The sequence below is a fragment of the Stigmatopora argus genome, chromosome 20, assembly GCF_051989625.1.
Source record: "Stigmatopora argus isolate UIUO_Sarg chromosome 20, RoL_Sarg_1.0, whole genome shotgun sequence".
Lineage (NCBI taxonomy): Eukaryota > Metazoa > Chordata > Actinopteri > Syngnathiformes > Syngnathidae > Stigmatopora > Stigmatopora argus.
In genome coordinates this window covers 11739361-11759802 of record NC_135406.1, presented here as the reverse complement: position 1 = coordinate 11759802, position 20442 = coordinate 11739361, and the positions used below count along the sequence as shown (strand labels likewise).

Genomic DNA, 20442 nt, shown 5'->3' with positions numbered 1-20442 from the left:
GTGTGGATTCTTGCATGATTATTTAAGCGTGCCTGATGAGAAAAGGCTTTACAGCAAACTGAACACGAAAATGGTTTGTCACCTGTGTGTGTTCTTGCATGACTATTTAAGTTTCCCTTCCGTGTGAATCTTTGACCACAAACTGAACACGAAAATGGTTTTTCACCAGTGTGGGTTCTTGTGTGCCTTTTTAAGGTTTTCTTCTCTTTAAATCGTTTACCACAAACTGAACACGAAAATGGTTTTTCACCAGTGTGGGTTCTTGTGTGTATTTTTAAGCTTCGTTTCTCTTTAAATATTTTACCACAAACTGAACACGAAAATGGTTTTTCACCAGTGTGGGTTCTTATGTGGATTTTTAAGCTTCCTTTCTCTTTAAATCTTTTACCACAAACTGAACACGAAAATGGTTTTTCACCAGAGTGTGTTCTTGTGTGCGTTTTTAAGTGATGCTGTTGAGAAAAGGCTTTACCGCAAACTGAACACGAAAATGGTTTTTCACCAGTGTGGGTTCTTGCATGACTATTTACGTGTCCCTTCTGTGTGAATCTTTGACCACAAACTGAACACGAAAATGGTTTTTCACTCGAGTGTGTTCTCGTGTGCGTTTTTAAGTTTCCCTTCTCTGTAAATGTTTTACCACAAACTGTACATGATAAGGGTTTCTCCCCAGTGTGGCTCCTCATATGTGTTTTCAAAGTAGGCTTTTTCCCAAAGGTTTTTCCACACTGAGAGCATTTCCAGAGTTTGCCATCCTTAAGACCTTCATTGTCATAAAGCAAGTCTTCGGTATCTGATAACGGAGCAATTAAATTGTCTGCTTGCCCTTCTGCTGAGCTGCCGTTCGGAGTCTCCGCCCCTCTGCCGGCCACGCCCAGATCATCTTCACTCTTGAAAGGCTCACCAGTTGACACAGTGACATCATCTTCCTCCTTTTTGATTTGCTGTTGAGGGAACTCTGGCTCCTCCTCTTTAATTTGGGGTAACTTTAAGGTGTGTGCAGGCTCCGCCCCTCTGCTGGTCACGCCCAGATCCTCTTCCCTTTTCAGGAATTCACCAAATGACCAGGTGACATCATCTTCCTCCTTCTTGATTGGAAGTCGCTCGTATCTCATTTGTTGTTGAGGGAACTCTGGCTCCTCCTCTTTAATTTGGGGTAGTGTTAAGGTGTGTGCAGGCTCCGCCCCTCTGCTGGTCACGCCCAGATCCTCTTCCCTTTTCAGGAATTCACCAAATGACCAGGTGACATCATCTTCCTCCTTCTTGATTGGAAGTCGCTCGTATCTCATTTGTTGTTGAGGGAACTCTGGCTCCTCCTCTTTAATTTGGGGTAGTGTTAAGGTGTGTGCAGGCTCCGCCCCTCTGCTGGTCACACCCAGATCCTCTTCCCTTTTCAGGAATTCACCAAATGACCAGGTGACATCATCTTCCTCCTTCTTGATTGGAAGTCGCTCGTATCTCATTTGTTGTTGAGGGAACTCTGGCTCCTCCTCTTTAATTTGGGGGAGCTCAAGTTCCTTTTTAAGGCCAACAGACTCTTTCCCATCAGGACCAAGATATTCTCTGAAACCTGCAAAGACACGAAAATAAATGATACGTGTTGGAGTAATCATTATTATAAATGTGTTTGCAATGCTTATTTAGGAATATAAAGCCTTATTATAAACATGCTTACAATATTAATCAATATATTTGCTTATTAGGAATAGTAATGCTCATCCTAAATGTGTAACAATATTAAACAATATATATATGTGTTGATCGCTGTGCTTTTATGTTAGAGTTATTGGCATTAATAAAAGCCATTTTAATGCATCTCTTGCTAAAGTAAGGACTGTGGTTCACAGCAAGAGGACAGGGAATGGCCATGGGCATGGAGAGGTCTCACAACAAGTGCTCTTGGGAACTGCGAACTGTTTTCGGCTTCGGAGGGCTCACGACAGGTGCTCTTGGGAACTGAGGACTGGGAGCCTATCCCAGCTGACTTTGGGCCAGAGGCGGAGGGGGGGGGGGGCACCCTGAATTGTTGGCCAGCCAATCGCAGGGCACAACAAGACAGACAACCATTCACACTCACACTCATACCAAGGAGCAATTTAGTGTCGAATCAGCCTACCATGTCTTTACAATGTGGGAGGAAGCCGGAGTACCTGGAGAAAACCCACACGCGTCAAAATAAAAAGGTAATTTTTTTGGGAAAAAAAAGCCTTTCTATAAATGGTCATTTTTTAAAGAAACTGATACTTTACTATACATGGTCTTTTATTATTAAAAAAAGCCTTACTATGCAAGTCTTTGGAGTGTGGGAGGAAACCGGAGTACCTGGAGGAAACCCACACAGGCCTGGGAAGAACATGCAAACTCCACACAGGTAGACTTGACCTGGATTTGAACCTAGGACCCGAGAGCTGTGAGGCCGATGCGCTAACCACTCGCTCCTCTGGGCCGGTTTTCACATTTTTATGAATTTATAATTTTAAAAAAATCTCCAGTGCTGAGTCCTAGTAGCAAGCGGAAGACATGGGAGTTGCTTCCGCTTGAAAAAAATATTTAAAAAATAAACATTTTCCCCAGAAAAAATCCGCGATGTAGTGAAATGCTGAGGGATAACTGTACTTGAATATGCAATTGCAGCGCACAAAAACAGCACTTCTACAATTACCATTAAGCCTTAATGATGAAGGGAATATTTAGATATAAAAATGGACCCACCTTCTAGTCTGTGAAGGACAACTTTTGCATGGATTATTTTGCAAAATGTCGAGTTTTCCTCGTGGAACTTTGCTGGTCTTTTCCCACACGTAAATTCTGATGGAGACGCCATTGATAGCTGCTAGCTAGGCTAAGTTAAAGAGGGCGCAAAGCTTCAAAGTTCTTCGACGACTTGAAGAGTTGATCCTTTGATATATGCTAACAGGCTGAGCTAAAGTAGGCCGCAAAGCTTCAACGAGGTCTTGAAAATGATTTTGGCTGATATTTAAGGTCATAAAGTAGCTTATGCTAGACACGTCGGGGACCCATAGGTTAAGCTAGGTGGCGAAAACTGCGCATGCGTGGTGGCAGCGTCACTTCCTTCGATTTATAAATGTGACAGAGTCGGAAATAGGAAATAATTAATCTTCAAATGTTCTGACGTGTGGTTTGAGCAATAAATGTTTGCGCAGGTTTTAATTAAATTGAAAATTAAATTAAACATAAATAACTTGAAGATTGCGTCTCAAAAGGAGGCGTCGCAAAACGCGCATGCGCAGAGAAAAATCGTCCTCGATAATGGAGCTGTTGCTGTTTCGCCGATTGGCATCACGGGAGAAGTAGTTCTTCAATGAAACGGTTTGAACTCGCAGGAATCAGTCTCTTATTTACGTACTGCTCTCTCGTGGTCAGGAGAAAATTTGTTTAATTTTAATTTCAGTATTCGTGGACATTGTACACAATAATTAAGACACTGTCAATCACAAGTTATCAAAGAAGCGCAGAAATTATATCAGAAAATTTGCAATTTCTCAAAGGTGTCTTAAACCCAAAAGGAAAAGTTTGTTTTTTCTTTTATTAACATTATTCCCTCAATCTGGACCAACCAGTAGATGTAAATTATATTTCTTGATTTTCCCATTTTTAACAAATATTTGCAATTTTTTCATCCTTATTTTTTCTTTTTGTGTTTTAGTTCAATGAGTATTTAGTAAAATGTAAAAATAACTATATAAAAATGTTTTCTGTTTTCCACTTTAATTTTGAACATAAAAACATATTTCGTTTCCTTTTGAAATTAAATGATTAAAAGACATCTTCCCTCTGTAAGAAAAAAAAGCTAAAATAAACATAGTTTTAGATCTATAAAAAATGTAAAATGCAAGGCTTGTCATTCAGTTCTTTGTTCATTTGGAATTAATAGGTAATGAAGCTATAATTTAAATTGTGCCATACTGTTTGGACCGAGTGCACTTTCCCCCAGTAGTCCTGTCGGGGCCAGTCAATTGTCTTCATAACTATGGACTGAACAGGACAACAAGTTCCAGGCCAGACAGATGATCTACAAGGACTCTTAAACTGCTTTGTCTCGGAATCTTGCAGATGGCGATAAATCGAAACAAACTTCCGAGTATACTCGCATTATTGTTCAAATATACTGTTGCTCTGTTTACCTTATAAAGAAATTATTATGCTTATTGGTGCAAATTCTAATGCCGTTGTTTTGATTTACGATCCGCTCGGGTCACTTTTTATGCTTATTGTGCAAATTCTTACGCAGGTGTTCCGATAAAAACAGATTGTTGTGACAGTTGTTTTTATAACCTTTATGATTTTATTCGGTTAAGCTTATACAATTGTTCAAAACAGTTGAGACAGTTGTTTTTGCTTATGCTATGTTTAAATCAGATTACCTTTGAATGTTTTGGTAATGTGCCGCTAAATGGACCGAAGAGTATGCCGCTCGTCAGAATCCTTTTGCGAACGCAGACGCGTTGGGAGTGATTTCTCCTTGCAAGTTGTAAGCAGTTATGTTGAAAGATGTCTTCCAATTTTAATTAAATATTACTAATAATGATTTAAGGGTATTAAAGGGAGGGAGGGAGGGATGGAGGTAGGGAGAGATGGAGAGAGGGAGAGCAAGAGAGCGAGAGAGAGAGATTAAATCGTATTTAAAGAACTGGATATAAAGCCTTAAATATTTTTCGTAGATCTAAAATAATGTTTATTTGAGCTTTTATTCTTTATAAGGGAAGAATCATTTGTTGAAAATATTTCTATATAGTTATTTTTACATTTTACAAAATACTTATTGAACTAAAACACAAAAAGAACAAAATTGGAGGGAAATTGCAAATATTCGTTAAAAATGGGAAAATCAAGAGATAATTTACATCTAGTGGTTGGTCCGGATTAAGGGACTAATGTAAATAAAAGAAAAAACAAACTTTTCCTTTTGGATTTAAGACACCTTTGAGAAATTATTAATTTTCTGATATAATTTCTTAAAATGTGCTTCTTCGATAACTTGTGATTGACAGTGTCTTAAATATTGTGTACAGTGTCCACGAATACTGAACTTAGAATGAAACAAACTTTCTCCTGACCATGAGAGAGCAGTACGTAAATAAGAGACTGATTCCTGCGAGTTCAAACCCTTTCAATGAAGAACTACTTCTCCCGTGATGCCAATCGGCAAAACAAAACAGCACCATTAACAAGGGCGATTTTTTTCTGCGCATGCGCGTTTTGCGACGCCTCTTTTTGAGACGCGATCTTCAAGTGATTTATGTTTAATTTAATTTTCAATTTAATTCAAACCTGCGCAAACATTTTTTTGCTCAAACCACATGTCAGAAATTTTGAATATTAATTATTTCCTATGTCCAAATCTCTTACATTTATAAACTTAAAGCATCGAAGGAAGTGACGCTGCCACCGCGCATGCCCAATTTTCGCCACCAAACTTAACCTATGGGTCCCCGTCGTGTCTAGCATAAGCTACTTTATGACCTTAAATATCAGCCAAAATCATTTTCAAGACCTCGTTGAAGCTTTGCGGCCTACTTTAGCTCAGCCTGTTAGCATATATCAAAGGATCAACTCTTCAAGTCGTCGAAGAACTTTGAAGCTTTGCGCCCTCTTTAACTTAGCCTAGCTAGCAGCTATCAATGGCGTCTCCATCAGAATTTACGTGTGGGAAAAGACCAGCAAAGTTCCACGAGGAAAACTCGACATTTTGCAAAATAATGCATGCAAAAGTTGTCCTTCACAGACTAGAAGGTGGGTCCATTTTTATATCTATATATTCCCTTCATCATAAAGGCTTAATGGTAATTGTAGAAGTGCTATATCTGTGTGCTGCAATTGCAAATTCAAGTACAGTAATCCCTCAGCATTTCACTACATCGCGGATTTTTTCTGGGGAAAATGTTTTTTAAATTATTTTTCAAGCGGAAGCAACTCCCATGTCTTCCGCTTGCTACTACAACTCAGCACTGAAGATTTTTATTTTAAGTTCATAAAAAATGTGAAAAGTGGCCCAGAATTTACCTTTTATTTTGACGCGTGTGGGTTTTCTCCAGGAACTCCGGCTTCCTCCCACATTGTAAAGACATGGTAGGCTGATTGGACACTCTAAATTGCTCCTAGGTATGAGTGTGAATGGTTGTCTGTCTTGTTGTGCCCTGCGAATGGCTGGCCAACAATTCAGGGTGCCCCGCCTCTGGCCCAAAGTCAGCTGGGATAGGCTCCAGCACCCCCCCCCCCCCCCCCCGACTCTGATGAGGATAAAGCGGTTCAGAAAATGAGATGAGATTAAAGAATCATTTGGGTTTAATAAAATAAAACATTTTTAAACATTGAAATGTGTAGGTGTGCTCTTAATTGTACTTTAATTTTGAAGGTGAACTCTTTCTTTCCTCAAACTGTTGATTACAATGCGGGTCACCCGCGAGTGCTATATACTTATTCCTTGTTAATTAAACATTTGCTGTGGCAACCAGCATATTTCAGGAATACCTTGACATACGAGTGTCCCAATTTACGGAAAATTTAAGAAACGAGCTAAATTCCGAGCAATTTTTTTCCTTGAGATATGAGACAAATTGGAGATACGAGCTTATTGAGATGGTTCCGGGTGGTCAAATATGTGTGGGTGTGTATAGTCATTTGAGTTGATTTCAGTTAAATGTCAAGTTAATGTCATGTTACGAGCCTAACCATCGCCAATATAAGTATAAGACTTTACATTCCCAGTCTAACCTAAATGACTTCTCGTTAGATAGACAGATTATGAAACTTATAATTTATTTTCGTGTCTTTGCAGGTTTCAGAGAATATCTTGGTCCTGATGGGAAAGAGTCTGTTGGCCTTAAAAAGGAACTTGAGCTCCCCCAAATTAAAGAGGAGGGGCCAGAGTTCCCTCAACAACAAATGAGAGACGAGCGACTTCCAATCAAGAAGGAAGATGATGTCACCTGGTCATTTGGTGAAATCCTGAAGAGGGAAGAGGATCTGGGCGTGACCAGCAGAGGGGCGGAGCCTGCACACACCTTAACATTACCCCAAATTAAAGAGGAGGAGCCAGAGTTCCCTCAACAGCAAATAAAAAAGGATCAAGAAGATGTCACCGTGTCAACTGGTGAGCCTTTCAAGAGTGAAGATGATGTGGGCGTGGGCGGCAGAGGGGCGGAGACTCCGAACGGCAGCTCAGCAGAAGGGCAAGCAGACAATTTAATTCCTCCGTTATCAGATAGCAAAGACTTGCTTTATGACAATAAAGGTCTTAAGGACGGCAAACTCTGGAAATGCTCTCAGTGTGGAAAAACCTTTGGGCAAAAGTCTACTTTGAAAAGACATATGAGGAGCCACACTGGGGAGAAACCCTTATCATGTACAGTTTGTGGTAAAAGATTTACAGAGAAGGGAACCTTAAAAAAGCACACAAGAACCCACACTGGTGAAAAACCATTTTCGTGTTCAGTTTGTGGTCAAAGATTCACACAGAAGGATCACTTAATTAGTCATGCAAGAACCCACACTGGTGAAAAACGATTTTCGTGTTCAGTTTGTGGTAAACGATTTAAAGAGAAGAATACCTTAAAAGGGCACACAAGAACACACACAGGTGAAAAACCATTTTCGTGTTCAGTTTGTGGTCAAAGATTTACAGAGAAGGGAAACTTAAAAACGCACACAAGAACCCACACTGGTGAAAAACCATTTTCGTGTTCAGTTTGTGGTAAACGATTTAAAGAGAAGAAAATCTTAAAAAGGCACACAAGAACCCACACGGGTGAAAAACCAATTTCGTATTCAGTTTGTGGTCAAAGATTCACACGGAAGGATCACTTAATTAGTCATGCAAGAACACACACAGGTGACAAACCATTTTCGTGTTCAGTTTGTGGTAAACGATTTAAAGAGAAGAATACCTTAAAAAGTCACACAAGAACACACACAGGTGAAAAACCATTTTCATGTTCAGTTTGTGGTCAAAGATTTACAGAGAAGGGAAACTTAAAAACGCACACAAGAACCCACACTGGTGAAAAACCATTTTCGTGTTCAGTTTGCGGTAAAAGATTTACAGAGAAGGGACACTTAAAAACGCACACAAGAACCCACACTGGTGAAAAACCATTTTCGTGTTCAGTTTGTGGTCAAAGATTCACACAGAAGGATCACTTAATTAGTCATGCAAGAACCCACACTGGTGAAAAACGATTTTCGTGTTCAGTTTGTGGTAAACGATTTAAAGAGAAGAATACCTTAAAAGGGCACACAAGAACACACACAGGTGAAAAACCATTTTCGTGTTCAGTTTGTGGTCAAAGATTTACAGAGAAGGGAAACTTAAAAACGCACACAAGAACCCACACTGGTGAAAAACCATTTTCGTGTTCAGTTTGTGGTAAACGATTTAAAGAGAAGAAAATCTTAAAAAGGCACACAAGAACCCACACGGGTGAAAAACCAATTTCGTATTCAGTTTGTGGTCAAAGATTCACACGGAAGGATCACTTAATTAGTCATGCAAGAACACACACAGGTGACAAACCATTTTCGTGTTCAGTTTGTGGTAAACGATTTAAAGAGAAGAATACCTTAAAAAGTCACACAAGAACACACACAGGTGAAAAACCATTTTCATGTTCAGTTTGTGGTCAAAGATTTACAGAGAAGGGAAACTTAAAAACGCACACAAGAACCCACACTGGTGAAAAACCATTTTCGTGTTCAGTTTGCGGTAAAAGATTTACAGAGAAGGGACACTTAAAAACGCACACAAGAACCCACACTGGTGAAAAACCATTTTCGTGTTCAGTTTGTGGTCAAAGATTCACACAGACGGGACACTTAAATAGTCATGCAAGAACACACACAGGTGAAAACACATTTTTGTGTTCAGTTTGTGGTAAAACATTTACAGAGAAGGGAAACTTAAAAACGCACACAAGAACCCACACTGGTGTAAAACCATTTTCGTGTTCAGTTTGTGGTCAAACATTCACACGGAAGGATCACTTAATTAGTCATGCAAGAACACACACAGGTGAAAAACCATTTTCGTGTTCAGTTTGTGGTAAAAGATTTACACACAAGCAAAACTTAAAAAGGCACACAAGAACCCACACTGGTGAAAAACCATTTTCGTGTTCAGTTTGTGGTCAAAGATTCACACGGAATGGAAGCCTAATTAGTCATGCAAGAACACACAGGTTAAAAGCCATTCTCGTGTTCAGTTTGCGGTAAAGCCTTTTCTCAAAAGCAAGATTTCCCAAAACACAAGAATCCACGCTGGTGAAAAAACATTTTCCTGCTTAGTTTGTGGTCAAACATTTTCCCAAAGGAGAAGCTTAAAAGAACACTTATTAACCCACACTGGACAACAATGTCTTCCTGCTCAATTAAAAAGCTACACAATTGAAAAACCTGAAAAGAAGACTTAACCCGCAGTGGCGAAAAGCCCTTTCTTTGCTCAATTTGTGGTTCAACACATTGGTTAAAAATACTTATTAATTCATAATACTAAGTTTCTTGCCAAGGATTTATTCATAAGACTTAAAAGAAACAAACGTGTGTGTGTGTATGTTATCTATTAATTGGCAAAAATGATGAGAATTCTTCGTGTCATTTTTGAATCATGTTGATAAAATTAGTCTGCTGTGAATTTGTCTCTGTTTGAAAAAGAGAAAACCAAGTCAAATGTTGTTTTATTTCATTTAATCTTCAAAATTTTCTATTAGCTTTGTAAACTACATTATTTTCCTTTTTTAAACTATAAGAACTGACTTTGGGTTCATTTTGGAGTAGTTTTCCATTTTATATTTATCCAAACTGATTTGATTTTTTATGTAAATAGACCTGGCAGTCGGTACATGAAGTCAAATGTGAATTGTTTTTTTTAATTTTATTTTAATGTTGAACAAACAGATAATACTCAATATTCTTATGTATAATAATTAGTATGAAAAAAATATTGATGGCTTGAAACTTATCGTTGTGATTGTACATTGCTTTCACCTGTGGTCGCCTCCCATGTGTGTAACCCACCTGTTCTCCATGTCTCGTCAACCCATGCCTTACTGCGTCCTGCGGCTTTTTGTCCATTTTAATTTTTTGGGGTGTAATTTTTTATTTTGGGCTCAGGTTTTCAGTTTGCTTTTTGTGTTTTTAATTAAAACTATGTATACCGTAATGATTGTATTGACTCACTACTAGTGATGGGTTTGTGAGCATCACTTGTCGTTTACATACAGTGACCCACTGCTTCGCAGAATACTGACACCTGGTGGACGTTAAAACCCACTGCAGGAAACTATACAAAAAGCCCAAGGGTGCATTAACGTCAACTCGATTTCATGTGGGCCGGACTATTTTTATTTATATATATATATATACATGTGTGTATATATGTATATACATATACATATATATGTGTGTATATATGTATATATATATATAGTGATACGTTGTTGTTTCTTCAATCCAACTTTTACTGTTATGACTAAAAATCTCCCGTGCCTCAAGCTATGTGCTAAGGCATCAATAATCGAATACCGATACTCTTTAACATGCCACACTTGCTATTTGGATCAAGGGATCAACAATCGAACACCGATAAACACATCCAATCCAAACTCCTTGTACCTCCCCAACATGCAATCGTTAATAAATCAAACACCGTTTCATTAGACGTATATATATTATATATGGCTGAACATCGAAACGCAATAGCGCTGGCTACCGGAAGCAGCCTATTTCAGGGTTCCGGTGCGCAGTGACTGCTGGGAAATATAGTTCTTGAACGCTACACCCACACGCTAAAAACACGTTTTAAAAAGGCAACGGAAGCAAAACTGAGTTCGGTTGTACTTTATTTAGACATTTTACAACTCACTCACGTCATCACCCACAAATCCTTCAAAGTCCTCATTTTCTGTGTCCGAATTAAACAATTGCCCAAACGAGCCTTCCAAAAAGCCGGGTCCCCTCTCTTCGTTCTCAGAGTCACCGTCATTTCCATGTGGCTCCTTAGAAATGATGCCGGCTTTGGCAAAAGCTCGAACAACCGTGCAAGCAGACACGTTCGCCCTGTTAGACGTACAGTTTTAGCACCTATCCATAATTCCTTAACTCAGTCTGATCCCGTCTAACAACTTGTGCGTGTTCAGCATCGAAGGAAGTGGCCAGGGTTTGCGCGTTACTCCACAGATGATTTATTCCTGATATTGATCTTTACAGAGCTCCGGGTCCCTTTCCCGAATATAAAACCAGCTGAGCATCGCCGTGCTTCAGTGGAGGATGAAAGAGACTAAAGTCCAAACCCGCGTTTGCCCAATTATAGTATAACAAAGATGAATATTCATTCGTTGAGTTTAATGTTATGTGGACTGTGCCACGACGTTCTGCAGGGGTGTCCTCTCCTAGAATCTGCTTGTCCGTGAATCCACGTCTGGCCTGGTCGCCCTCTCCGCAGGGATTCCTTTGTCTCTGGTTTCATCTGGACCACTTATCACCGACCACACCTTGAAGCAGAAACTCAGACAAAAGACCTTTTGTTCATTGTAATTGAGTTGAGAACAATAGTTTTAATCCTACTGTGGTACTATATCAAAATGAAACAGCTACAATAAAATGAAGGAGTAAAGTATGTCATATTCTTCAGCCCAGGCGGCCACAATTCATTTGCAAATGGTAGCTAGCTAGTAGCTAGCGTAACTAGTATTCCAAGGCTGTCTTCCATGCTTCGCAACTGTGTTGATGCCGATCGCCAGGCCACAATTCGTTCACAAATAGTAGCTAGCTAGTAGCTAGCGTAACTAGTATTCCAAGGCTGTCTTCCATGCTTCGCAACTGTGTTGATGCCGATCGCCAGGCCACAATTCGTTCACAAATACAGTGGTACCTCGTCACACGACCGCTCGTCATACAAAATTCTCGTCTTATGACCGAAATTTCGATCGAATAATTCGCCCGTCAGGCGATCAAAATTTCGTGATGCGACCAAGCTTTTTTGCATATCTTTCGTGTATAACAATATCTACGAGCACTGAAAGATTAATTCAGACGAGTTTTTCCTCCTACGCATCGACCAGGAAACACAACGCGCATGCGCGGGCAAAAAGAGGGCTTTCTGGGTAATGAAGTATACTCGTGCACACAACGCCGATAGGCAATGGCACTCTTTCTCAGAATTAAACTTCATTACCCACAATAAATACGTGGGTAAGCTGAGCTGTTGCATTTCCTGTTATTTTTATTATCTAATACGAGGAGTATTATATTACTTCTCGTTCGCTGCTCCTAAGAACATCAGCGGCACTGGCTCGCAATTCCCTCTTTGTAATATTTCTGGTCGCAACTCTCTCTCATAGGCGCCGTTCAAAGCGGTTGCAACCAGAGCCATTTCAACGAGGGAGTTGCGAGCCGGTCTTTATGAGCAGCGGAGCGATCGCAAAAATGTACTACAAGACTTTCTCGTTGGCAAGTGGTCGTGGGTTATCCTATTGTGAGGACATTTGTGTGAATCATTTTCGGAATATTTTGAAGGGAATACGTAGTACAACAGTAAACAGCCCATCGATAGCGAACTTATTTAGGTCTTTTGCCGAGTAAACGCAGCTTATGGAGAAGCACCACCAATTTCGTCATACGCAGTTTCTGGGTGTGATGACAAGTAAGCTTTTTGTTGTTGATGATGAGGACAGGGCCTACGTACGATTATTATTATTATTAGCTAGTAGCTAGCGTAACTAGTATTCCAAGGCTGTCTTCCATGCTTCGCAACTGTGTTGATGCCGATCGCCAGGCCACAATTCGTTCACAAATAGTAGCTAGCTAGCGTTGATGCCGATCGGCAGGCCACAATCCATTGGGTGTATGTATTGACAAAAAAACTACATATCCCAGCAGTCACTGCGCAGTACTTTATCTACGGGAAAATAGTAGAGTCGGGGGCTGCTTGCCATAGTTGTCCTATCGACGGATTTATTTTATTTTATCGTGAGACAATTTTAGTATTGGTCCATCTATAAAGCGCACTGGATTATAAGGCGCCCTGTCTATTTTGGAGAAAATTTCAGACTTTTACTTGCGCCTAATAGTCGTGAAAATACGGTAACATAGCCCAGCTAGCAGCTCTTAAAGGAAAAGGTCGTCGAAGAGCGTGTTTATGCTTTATCTTTAGCAGCTATCAAAGAAACAAGTCCTCAAGTCGTCAAAGAACCCGTTAAAGCAGGGGTCCCCAAACTTTTTCCTGTGAGGGCCACATAACTTTTCCCTTCTCTGATGGGGGGCCGGTGTCAGTTTGTAAAAGAAAAAGTGTGACGATCGTAGGGGAGCTTAATTTTTTTTATTGTTTTCCAGAAACCCACACAACCAAATAACCCTTTCCAGGTTCTTTACAGAAAAAAAGTCAGGAAACAAATAATAACACTATTAATGAAATAATAACTAAATAACCCTCTCTGAGTTCTTAACAGAAAAAACAGGAAATAAATAACACTATTTATGAAATAAATAATAACTAAATAACTCTCTCTCTCTGGGTTCTTCATAGAAAAAAAGCCATGGAACATTAACTTTCTGTTGTGCCATGCACAATCTTCTCCCTTTGCTCTGAAGTTTATGCACGACACCACAACCGTCATTACAGAATCCCACGTCAAGATTTTGCAGCACAGTGCTTGCTGGTGAATTCGGCAGTGGACTCGTACCGGGGCGGTGAGACCCCTTTTTTCCAACTCCCGATTCATGCGTCCCATTATTAGACCGCGAGTTTCGGCCACCATGCTAGGAGCCCCGTCAGTCGTGATGCTAGCTAGCTTTGACCAGTCCAGCTCCAACTTCTCCAAGGTTTGGCACACTGTCAAAAATATCCTCTGCCGTTGTAGTCCCTTTGAGACTTTGGAGGGCTGCCAGATCCTCGCAAATCTCAAAGTTTGCGCTAACTCCACGAATAAAAATGAGCAGTTGCGCTGTGTCTTGCACGGCCGTGCTTTCATCCAGTGCTAATGAAAAAAAGTCAAATTCTTTCGTCTTTTGCTGCAGCTGGGCATATACATTACTCCCGATTTCTTCAACGCGTCTGGTCATTGTACTCGCCGACAGACTTACGGCATTAAATGCATCTTTCTTCTCGGGACACACTTCCTCCGCGACAGTATCCATACATTTCTTAACAAACTCTCCGTCAGTGAAAGGCTTACCGCTGCTTGCTATCAATTTAGCAACCCGAAAGCTGGCCCGAACGGATGCCTGGTTCTGCTGAGATAATAGTCCACTTTTTCGCTTTGAGAGTTTGTCTGCTCGTATTTGGCCTTGCAAGCTATCATACTTGTCTTTGTGACGGGATTCATAGTGTCGGCAAAGATTGTATTCTTTGAATACCGCCACGGTCCCTTGACAAATGAGACAAATAGCCTTTTCTTTGCATTGAACAAAAAAATAATCGTTTGTCCACTCCAGGTTAAATACCCTGCATTTTGAATCAAATTTTCTCTTAGCTAACTTTTTCGCCAATATTCCGTTCTCGAACAGGTTGCACAGTTTTTACATGCTTGAATAGTCCGCGATGGTCCCAGGGCTCCGCCCTCACCTGCGATTGTCCAGATGTCTAGGTAACACTGCTCGTGCATGCAACGGTGGACGTGCCCGCATGCATCAAAGGGAAACACTCTCCCTGCGCGTGTCACCCAAGAAGCAATGTGAAGCCCCGCTTCACTGGGATGATTTGTGGGCTCAGCAGGGGTGCAATGAACCAAACACAAGATTAAAATGTCCCAGTCTTCAAGGCCAAATTGGAAAAAAATCCGATAGCGTCTCTGGTATTGTTCAGAGGGCCGGTCCAAATGTGCCGGCGGGCCGTATCCGGCCCGCGGGCCGTAGTTTGGTGACCCCTGCATTAAAGCTTTGCTCCCTACTTTAGCTTAGCTTATTTTAGCTAGCAGCTATCAACAAAGGCGCCGCCATCATCAGAATCCACTCGTGGAAATGTCCGCAGGAACGAAACGGTGAAAGTTCCAGGAGGAACTTTTTGACCTCAAAGGATATAGACTAGAAGTTGTGTTGACTTTTTATTTCCATTAATTCCCTCAATGTTTAATGAAAAAATACCTTTAAGGCTTAAAGGTATTCTATTGAAGTAAAATTATTATGGCATTGGCTCCGTAGCCGGTAACCGTCAAATAGCCTATATGGCCCCATATGGCTATTTAGCCGGTGTGACAGTATATCTTATTTATTTTAATAGTAAACCCTTACCCTTCTTTCATATTTTCACAACTTTTATCAAATAACAGTACACTATCTCAGCATTATATTAATATTGCTCTGACTTTTCTTTGAGTCATCAAAACACAGGGATACTACTTTAATGTAGACTATAGGCAAAGTCAATCCATTATGAGAATTGAAATGTGGCAATATTTCTCCCATTTCTAAAGCAATACTCACAACAATTGGCAGTTATTGTTTATTTTATAAGTGGCAATAACACATCAAATTTCAATAAGATTGGTTGAATGGTTTAGAAAATCCCTTATTCACTCAATGTTAATTAATAGTCATTAATTCCCTATTCACCTAATGTTAAAATCTATCAATTGCATGCTAATTGGGTGAACAGGAAATATTTTTAACTGTCCATCTGATCTTTATCAAATTTGGTGGGATGTTTACCACTAGTAAAATAAATAATAACTGCCACATATTGAGTATTTGTTAACAATTGAGTACTTGTGCAACTCCTGTGACGATGACCTCCACAGTAAACCATCAGTTGTATGTGATGCTTGTCTTCATTGGCATCACTTGGGGTGTGTTGGGAGGAAAACCAAACCAAAGACAACATTCTGGTTCTGTAGGCAATGTTTCTTGTAACATGTGTAATGACAACGGAATTGTGTTTTATTGCCATTAGTATTGGTGAATGAACAGATATGGTTGATATGTATTATGTTAATGTTGGGTTTATTATGGAATGTTCTATATGTGATGTAAGCATTTTCAATTAGTAGTAAGGCTATAAACCAATTCATGGAACCATGGACATTTTTTCCTCCACATCGTCTCCTCAAGGCCCCACAGCTCGAGGACACATTGTTTTCACACACGCTTTTCGGCAGAACACAACGGGACTGTTTTGACGGGACTCCAGCAGCAGATGGCGATAATCGCATTATTGTTTGAAAATACGGATGCTTTATTTACATTATAATACTGCTTTGTTTACATTATAATACTGCTTGGTTTACTTTAGAATGCTTTGTTGACCTTATAATGAAAATATTATGCAATTCCTCACACCGTTGTTTGGGTGCCTTGTTCAACTTTTATGCTTACTTCGGCAATTCTCACAGTTGTTTTTCTAACCATCTAGGGCAGCGGTCTCAAACTCGCGGCCCGCGGGCCAACTGCGGCCCTTGGGACGATAATTTGCGGCCCCCGTCTTAATATGAAAGATTAATGTTCGTGCGGCCCGCAAGATTGATATGAATGACACTTGTTGTGTTCGGAGCTGAATGAACCAATCACGGTGAGGTATACGGCTCTGGAGGGCGGGACATCGGCCGGGCTGTCCAGTGCCTCGCTCACTCACTCAATCATTCCTCCAATCAGCTGGGCGGAGGAGAAGACGTGAAGCCGATCACTCCGCTCGGCGCGCACACTCCTCCGCTGCTCTCAGCATAGAAATGAATGAGTTAAGTTCAACCCGAGACTCATTCCAAGTGGAAACACATATTACAGAGCCCCAGAGATGTCTCTTTCAAAGCCTGCCGTGAAGAGAAAGGTCAGTGATGAGCACAGACAGTTTCAAGAAAAGTGGGGAGTGCAATATTTCTTTGTTGAACACAGGGGCACCCCGACGTGCCTCATTTGCACTGAAAAAGTTGCGGTGCACAAGGAATACAATTTGAAACGTCATTATACTACGAGACATGCTGAGGAGTACGAAAAATACCAGGGAGATGAGAGAGCCAACCAGATTGCCAGTCTTAAAACCCGTCTTCTGAGGCAACAGGATTTCTTCAAGAAGGCTACCAAAGACAGTAATGCAGCAGTTGAAGCTAGCTACGCCGTTTGTGAGTTGATTGCTAAAGCAGGAAAGCCATTCACAGAAGGTGAATTTATCAAAAAGTGCATATTACAGGCTGCACATATTGTCTGTCCAGAAAAGAAAAGTCAGTTCAACCAAATCAGCCTTTCTGCCAACACCGTGGCAGAGCGCATTTCTGACCTGTCAAGTGACATTTATGATCAACTGTGTGAGAAAGCACAATGTTTCAGTGTATATTCAGTGGCTCTTGATGAGACCACAAACATCACAGACACTGCCCAGCTCGCAATATATGTCCGTGGTGTTGATGACAATTTTGAAGTAATGGAGGAGTTGCTCACAGCAATTCCAATGCATGGCCAGACCACCGCTAAGGAAATATTTCACCAGCTGTGTGATGCCATTGAGAATGCCGGTTTGCCATGGAAGAGCTTTATTGGAATAACAACCGATGGAGCCCCATCAATGACAGGGAGGAAGAATGGACTGGTAGCACTTATTCAAAAAAAAAACTGGAAGAGGAGGGTGTGGAGGAGGCCATAGCTCTGCACTGAATTATCCATCAGCAGGCCCTTGCAGCAGATGCCTGAAGTTTGACAATGTGATGTCTGTCGTGTGAAATGCATCAACCAAATCAGATCCAGGGGTTTAAAGCACAGAAGGTTCCGTGCTTTTTTAGAGGAAATGGAGTCAGAATATGGGGATGTGCTCTACTTCACTGAGGTACGTTGGCTCAGCAGGGGAAACGTGTTGAAGAGATTTTTTGAGTTGAGAGCAGAAGTAAAAGACTTCATGGAGATAGACGGGGTTGCTGTTCCTGTGCTAAGTGATCCCAAATGGCTCATGGACTTAGCTTTTCTTGTTGATATCACACATGAGCTTAATGTACTGAACAAGAAGCTACAAGGCAAGGGGCAACTTGTCAGTGCTGCCTATGACAACGTGAGAGCATTCTGCACTAAACTTGTGTTATGGAAAGCCCAGCTCTCTCAGACAAACCTTTGCCATTTCCCAGCATGCAAGGCTCTCGTGGATGCAGGCACACCATTCAGTGGTGAGAAGTATGTTGAGGCCATTTCGAAGCTACAGGAGGAATTTGATCACAGATTTGCAGACTTCAAGACACACAAAGCCACATTTCAAATTTTTGCGGACCCCTTCTCCTTTGATGTGCAAGATGCCCCTCCTGAGCTTCAAATGGAGCTCATTGACCTGCAGTGCAACTCTGCACTCAAAGCCAAGTTCAGGGAGGTGAGTGGAGAAGCAGACAAGCTTGGGCAATTTTTGAGAGAGTTGACCCCCAGCTTCCCTGAACTTTCCTGAATGTTCAAGCGGACCATGTGCCTTTTTGGGAGCACATACTTGTGTGAGAAGCTCTTCTCCACCTTGAACTTCAATAAGTCCAAGTACAGGTCCAGACTTACTGATGAGCATCTTCAAGCTCTACTGAGGGTCTCCACTGCTTCCTCCCTCAAGCTAAATGTGACTCAGCTATGTGAGAAGAAGCGCTGCCAGGTCTCTGGCAGCAAGGAGTAGGCAAGAGAAGCCGTGTTCAGAATATTTCATGTTCAATGTTCCATTCAAGTTCAGAAAGTTAAAGGTTAAAGAGCTGTTAATACAGACATTTGAAACGGAATAAAAATAATTCATATTCTCTACTTAGCCAGCCAGTGTATATCTACTGTATGCACATTAGTATTATTTGGTTTTGTATTACTGATTGATTTATTTTTTATTCATCTTTAAGTTAATTTATTTAATTCATTATTTTTTGTTAAAAAATAAAGATATTTGATAACGTTGGAATGTTTTGTCAGTGCTTTTCTTGTGGAAATCCTGATGCGGCCCAGTCTCACCCAGACTCGGCCTCTAGCGGCCCCCAGGTAAATTGAGTTCGAGACCCCTGCTTTAGAGCATCTCACTTCTCAAAAACTGTATTGACCACTCTGGATGTGTACTGCCACCGTGTTGGTGCCACACGAGGGAGACGCCGCTGGCAGATTTCGTCCAGCAGCTGTGTGCATCGAGGCGATCTAAAAAAAAATGCAGCAAAGCCATTAAGGTGAGCGAAAAATATTTTGCTTTCTTTAAGCTTTGATGCCCCCTGAGTCAGTACTAAATTAAGCTGATGTGCATAGCAGTGTATGAATAAAGCTAACGGTGCTCTCTCCTTAACTTTAGCCTGCACCCCATTAAATCCAGAAGACATGACTGCTGCACCGTCATAACACTGTGCCACAACTTTACCCAGACATTCATTTTCCACCAAAAATTGGATGATAAGACCTGCAATGTTGTTGGCTTGATTCCCACTGGTAACATTTTCAAATCTGACGAACCGCTCCTTGACACCTCTGCCCGTGACATAACGCAGAACCAGTGCGAGCTGCGCCGCGTTACTCGCGTCTGTCGTCTCATCCACCATAACAGTGACAAACGGTGCTTTATCAACTTCCCTTTTGATCTCTTCCCTCATCACTTCAGCAATGGCAGTGATCAGGTCATTTTGTAATTTGCCCGACGTCCCACTAAACATATTATTAGTGGACAGGTGGTAATGTAAATCTGTGTTTCTCTCAGCAATGAAAGAAAGAAGCTCTACATAATTTCCTTTGTTTGGGGATGCAGCGCTTGCATCGTGTCCCCGAAATGAAAGTTCCTGCTTACCCAAAAAAATGACACAGTCCATCAGTCTTTTTAAGATTTCCCTATTTTTCTTCACCTTTTCGTTGTGGCGCTCCGTTTCCCTGCGCACTTGCTCGTTAAACTGTAACTCCACTCGGGTTTCCCCAAAAGTTTTGGAGAGCACCGTTGCTTGTAAGTGTCCGGCAGAGCTTTGGTGTCTCGTTGCTGCTTTGGTTAAACAAGACAAATTTGCAAATCCAGTGTTGCTCCAAACACCATGTCCATCGGTGGCAAATAACAAGCACTCCCAGCAATACAATTTGCAGTGTTCCTCGGAGCCCGTAAGCCAGGGGTAGCGCTCGTAGTTAGCGAACTGAAAGCGGCGGACACACCCTTTTCCCGGTTGTGACAGGGTTGCTAGCTTTGGAGTTGACCGCCCTTTCTTAATGATGTCCAGCTTTTCTTGATAAGTCCGTCTTGAAAATGGCTGATAGGTTCATCCAATTGTAGGTTTATCCTTAGGTTTTTCCGTGTTCAGCTTTCAATAAAAAGGCATCTGTAGTCACATCCACATTTAATTCTTGCAAGAGAGAATACATCCATCCGCGTCTCCGGCCAAGATCATTCTAACCACTCGAAGTCCGTTTCGCTAATTTAATCATAAGATTTTCACGCCATGCCCCACAGAAGTCTAAACATTCGTAGAGTCTCATAACAATTTCGTACAGTTATCAAAACAATTGTAGGACCTGTTGAATCGTCTCACAACAATTCTGTACAGT

The 20442-nt window shown here is 41.1% G+C and overlaps 2 protein-coding genes across 4 annotated transcripts in view; one reads left to right on the top strand and one right to left on the bottom strand.

Moving 5' to 3' along the window:
* The window catches only part of LOC144065524 (uncharacterized), a 5007-nt gene extending 2029 nt beyond the window's left edge, over positions 1-2978 (bottom strand). The window contains exons 1-2 of one of the 2 annotated variants that reach the window (XM_077588455.1): positions 2713-2978; positions 1-1570 (exon numbers count right to left, since the gene is read on the bottom strand). The exon at positions 1-1570 is cut by the window's left edge and continues 170 nt beyond it. In XM_077588455.1, coding sequence (XP_077444581.1) covers positions 1-1570; positions 2713-2824 — 1682 coding nt within the window. In that variant the 5' untranslated portion in view covers positions 2825-2978. The remainder of the gene's footprint in view (positions 1571-2712) is intronic. The other variant, XM_077588454.1, reaches the window with a different exon arrangement.
* LOC144065497 (uncharacterized) overlaps positions 1-20442 on the top strand; it is a 193640-nt gene that overhangs the window by 130302 nt on the left and 42896 nt on the right. The window contains exon 2 of one of the 2 annotated variants that reach the window (XR_013297184.1): positions 6800-7031. The exons of the other annotated variant lie outside the window; for it this stretch is intronic. The gene's annotated coding sequence lies outside the window, so the exon portion shown is untranslated. Of the gene's footprint in view, positions 1-6799; positions 7032-20442 lie in introns of those variants that run through there. 2 annotated transcript variants of the gene reach the window in all.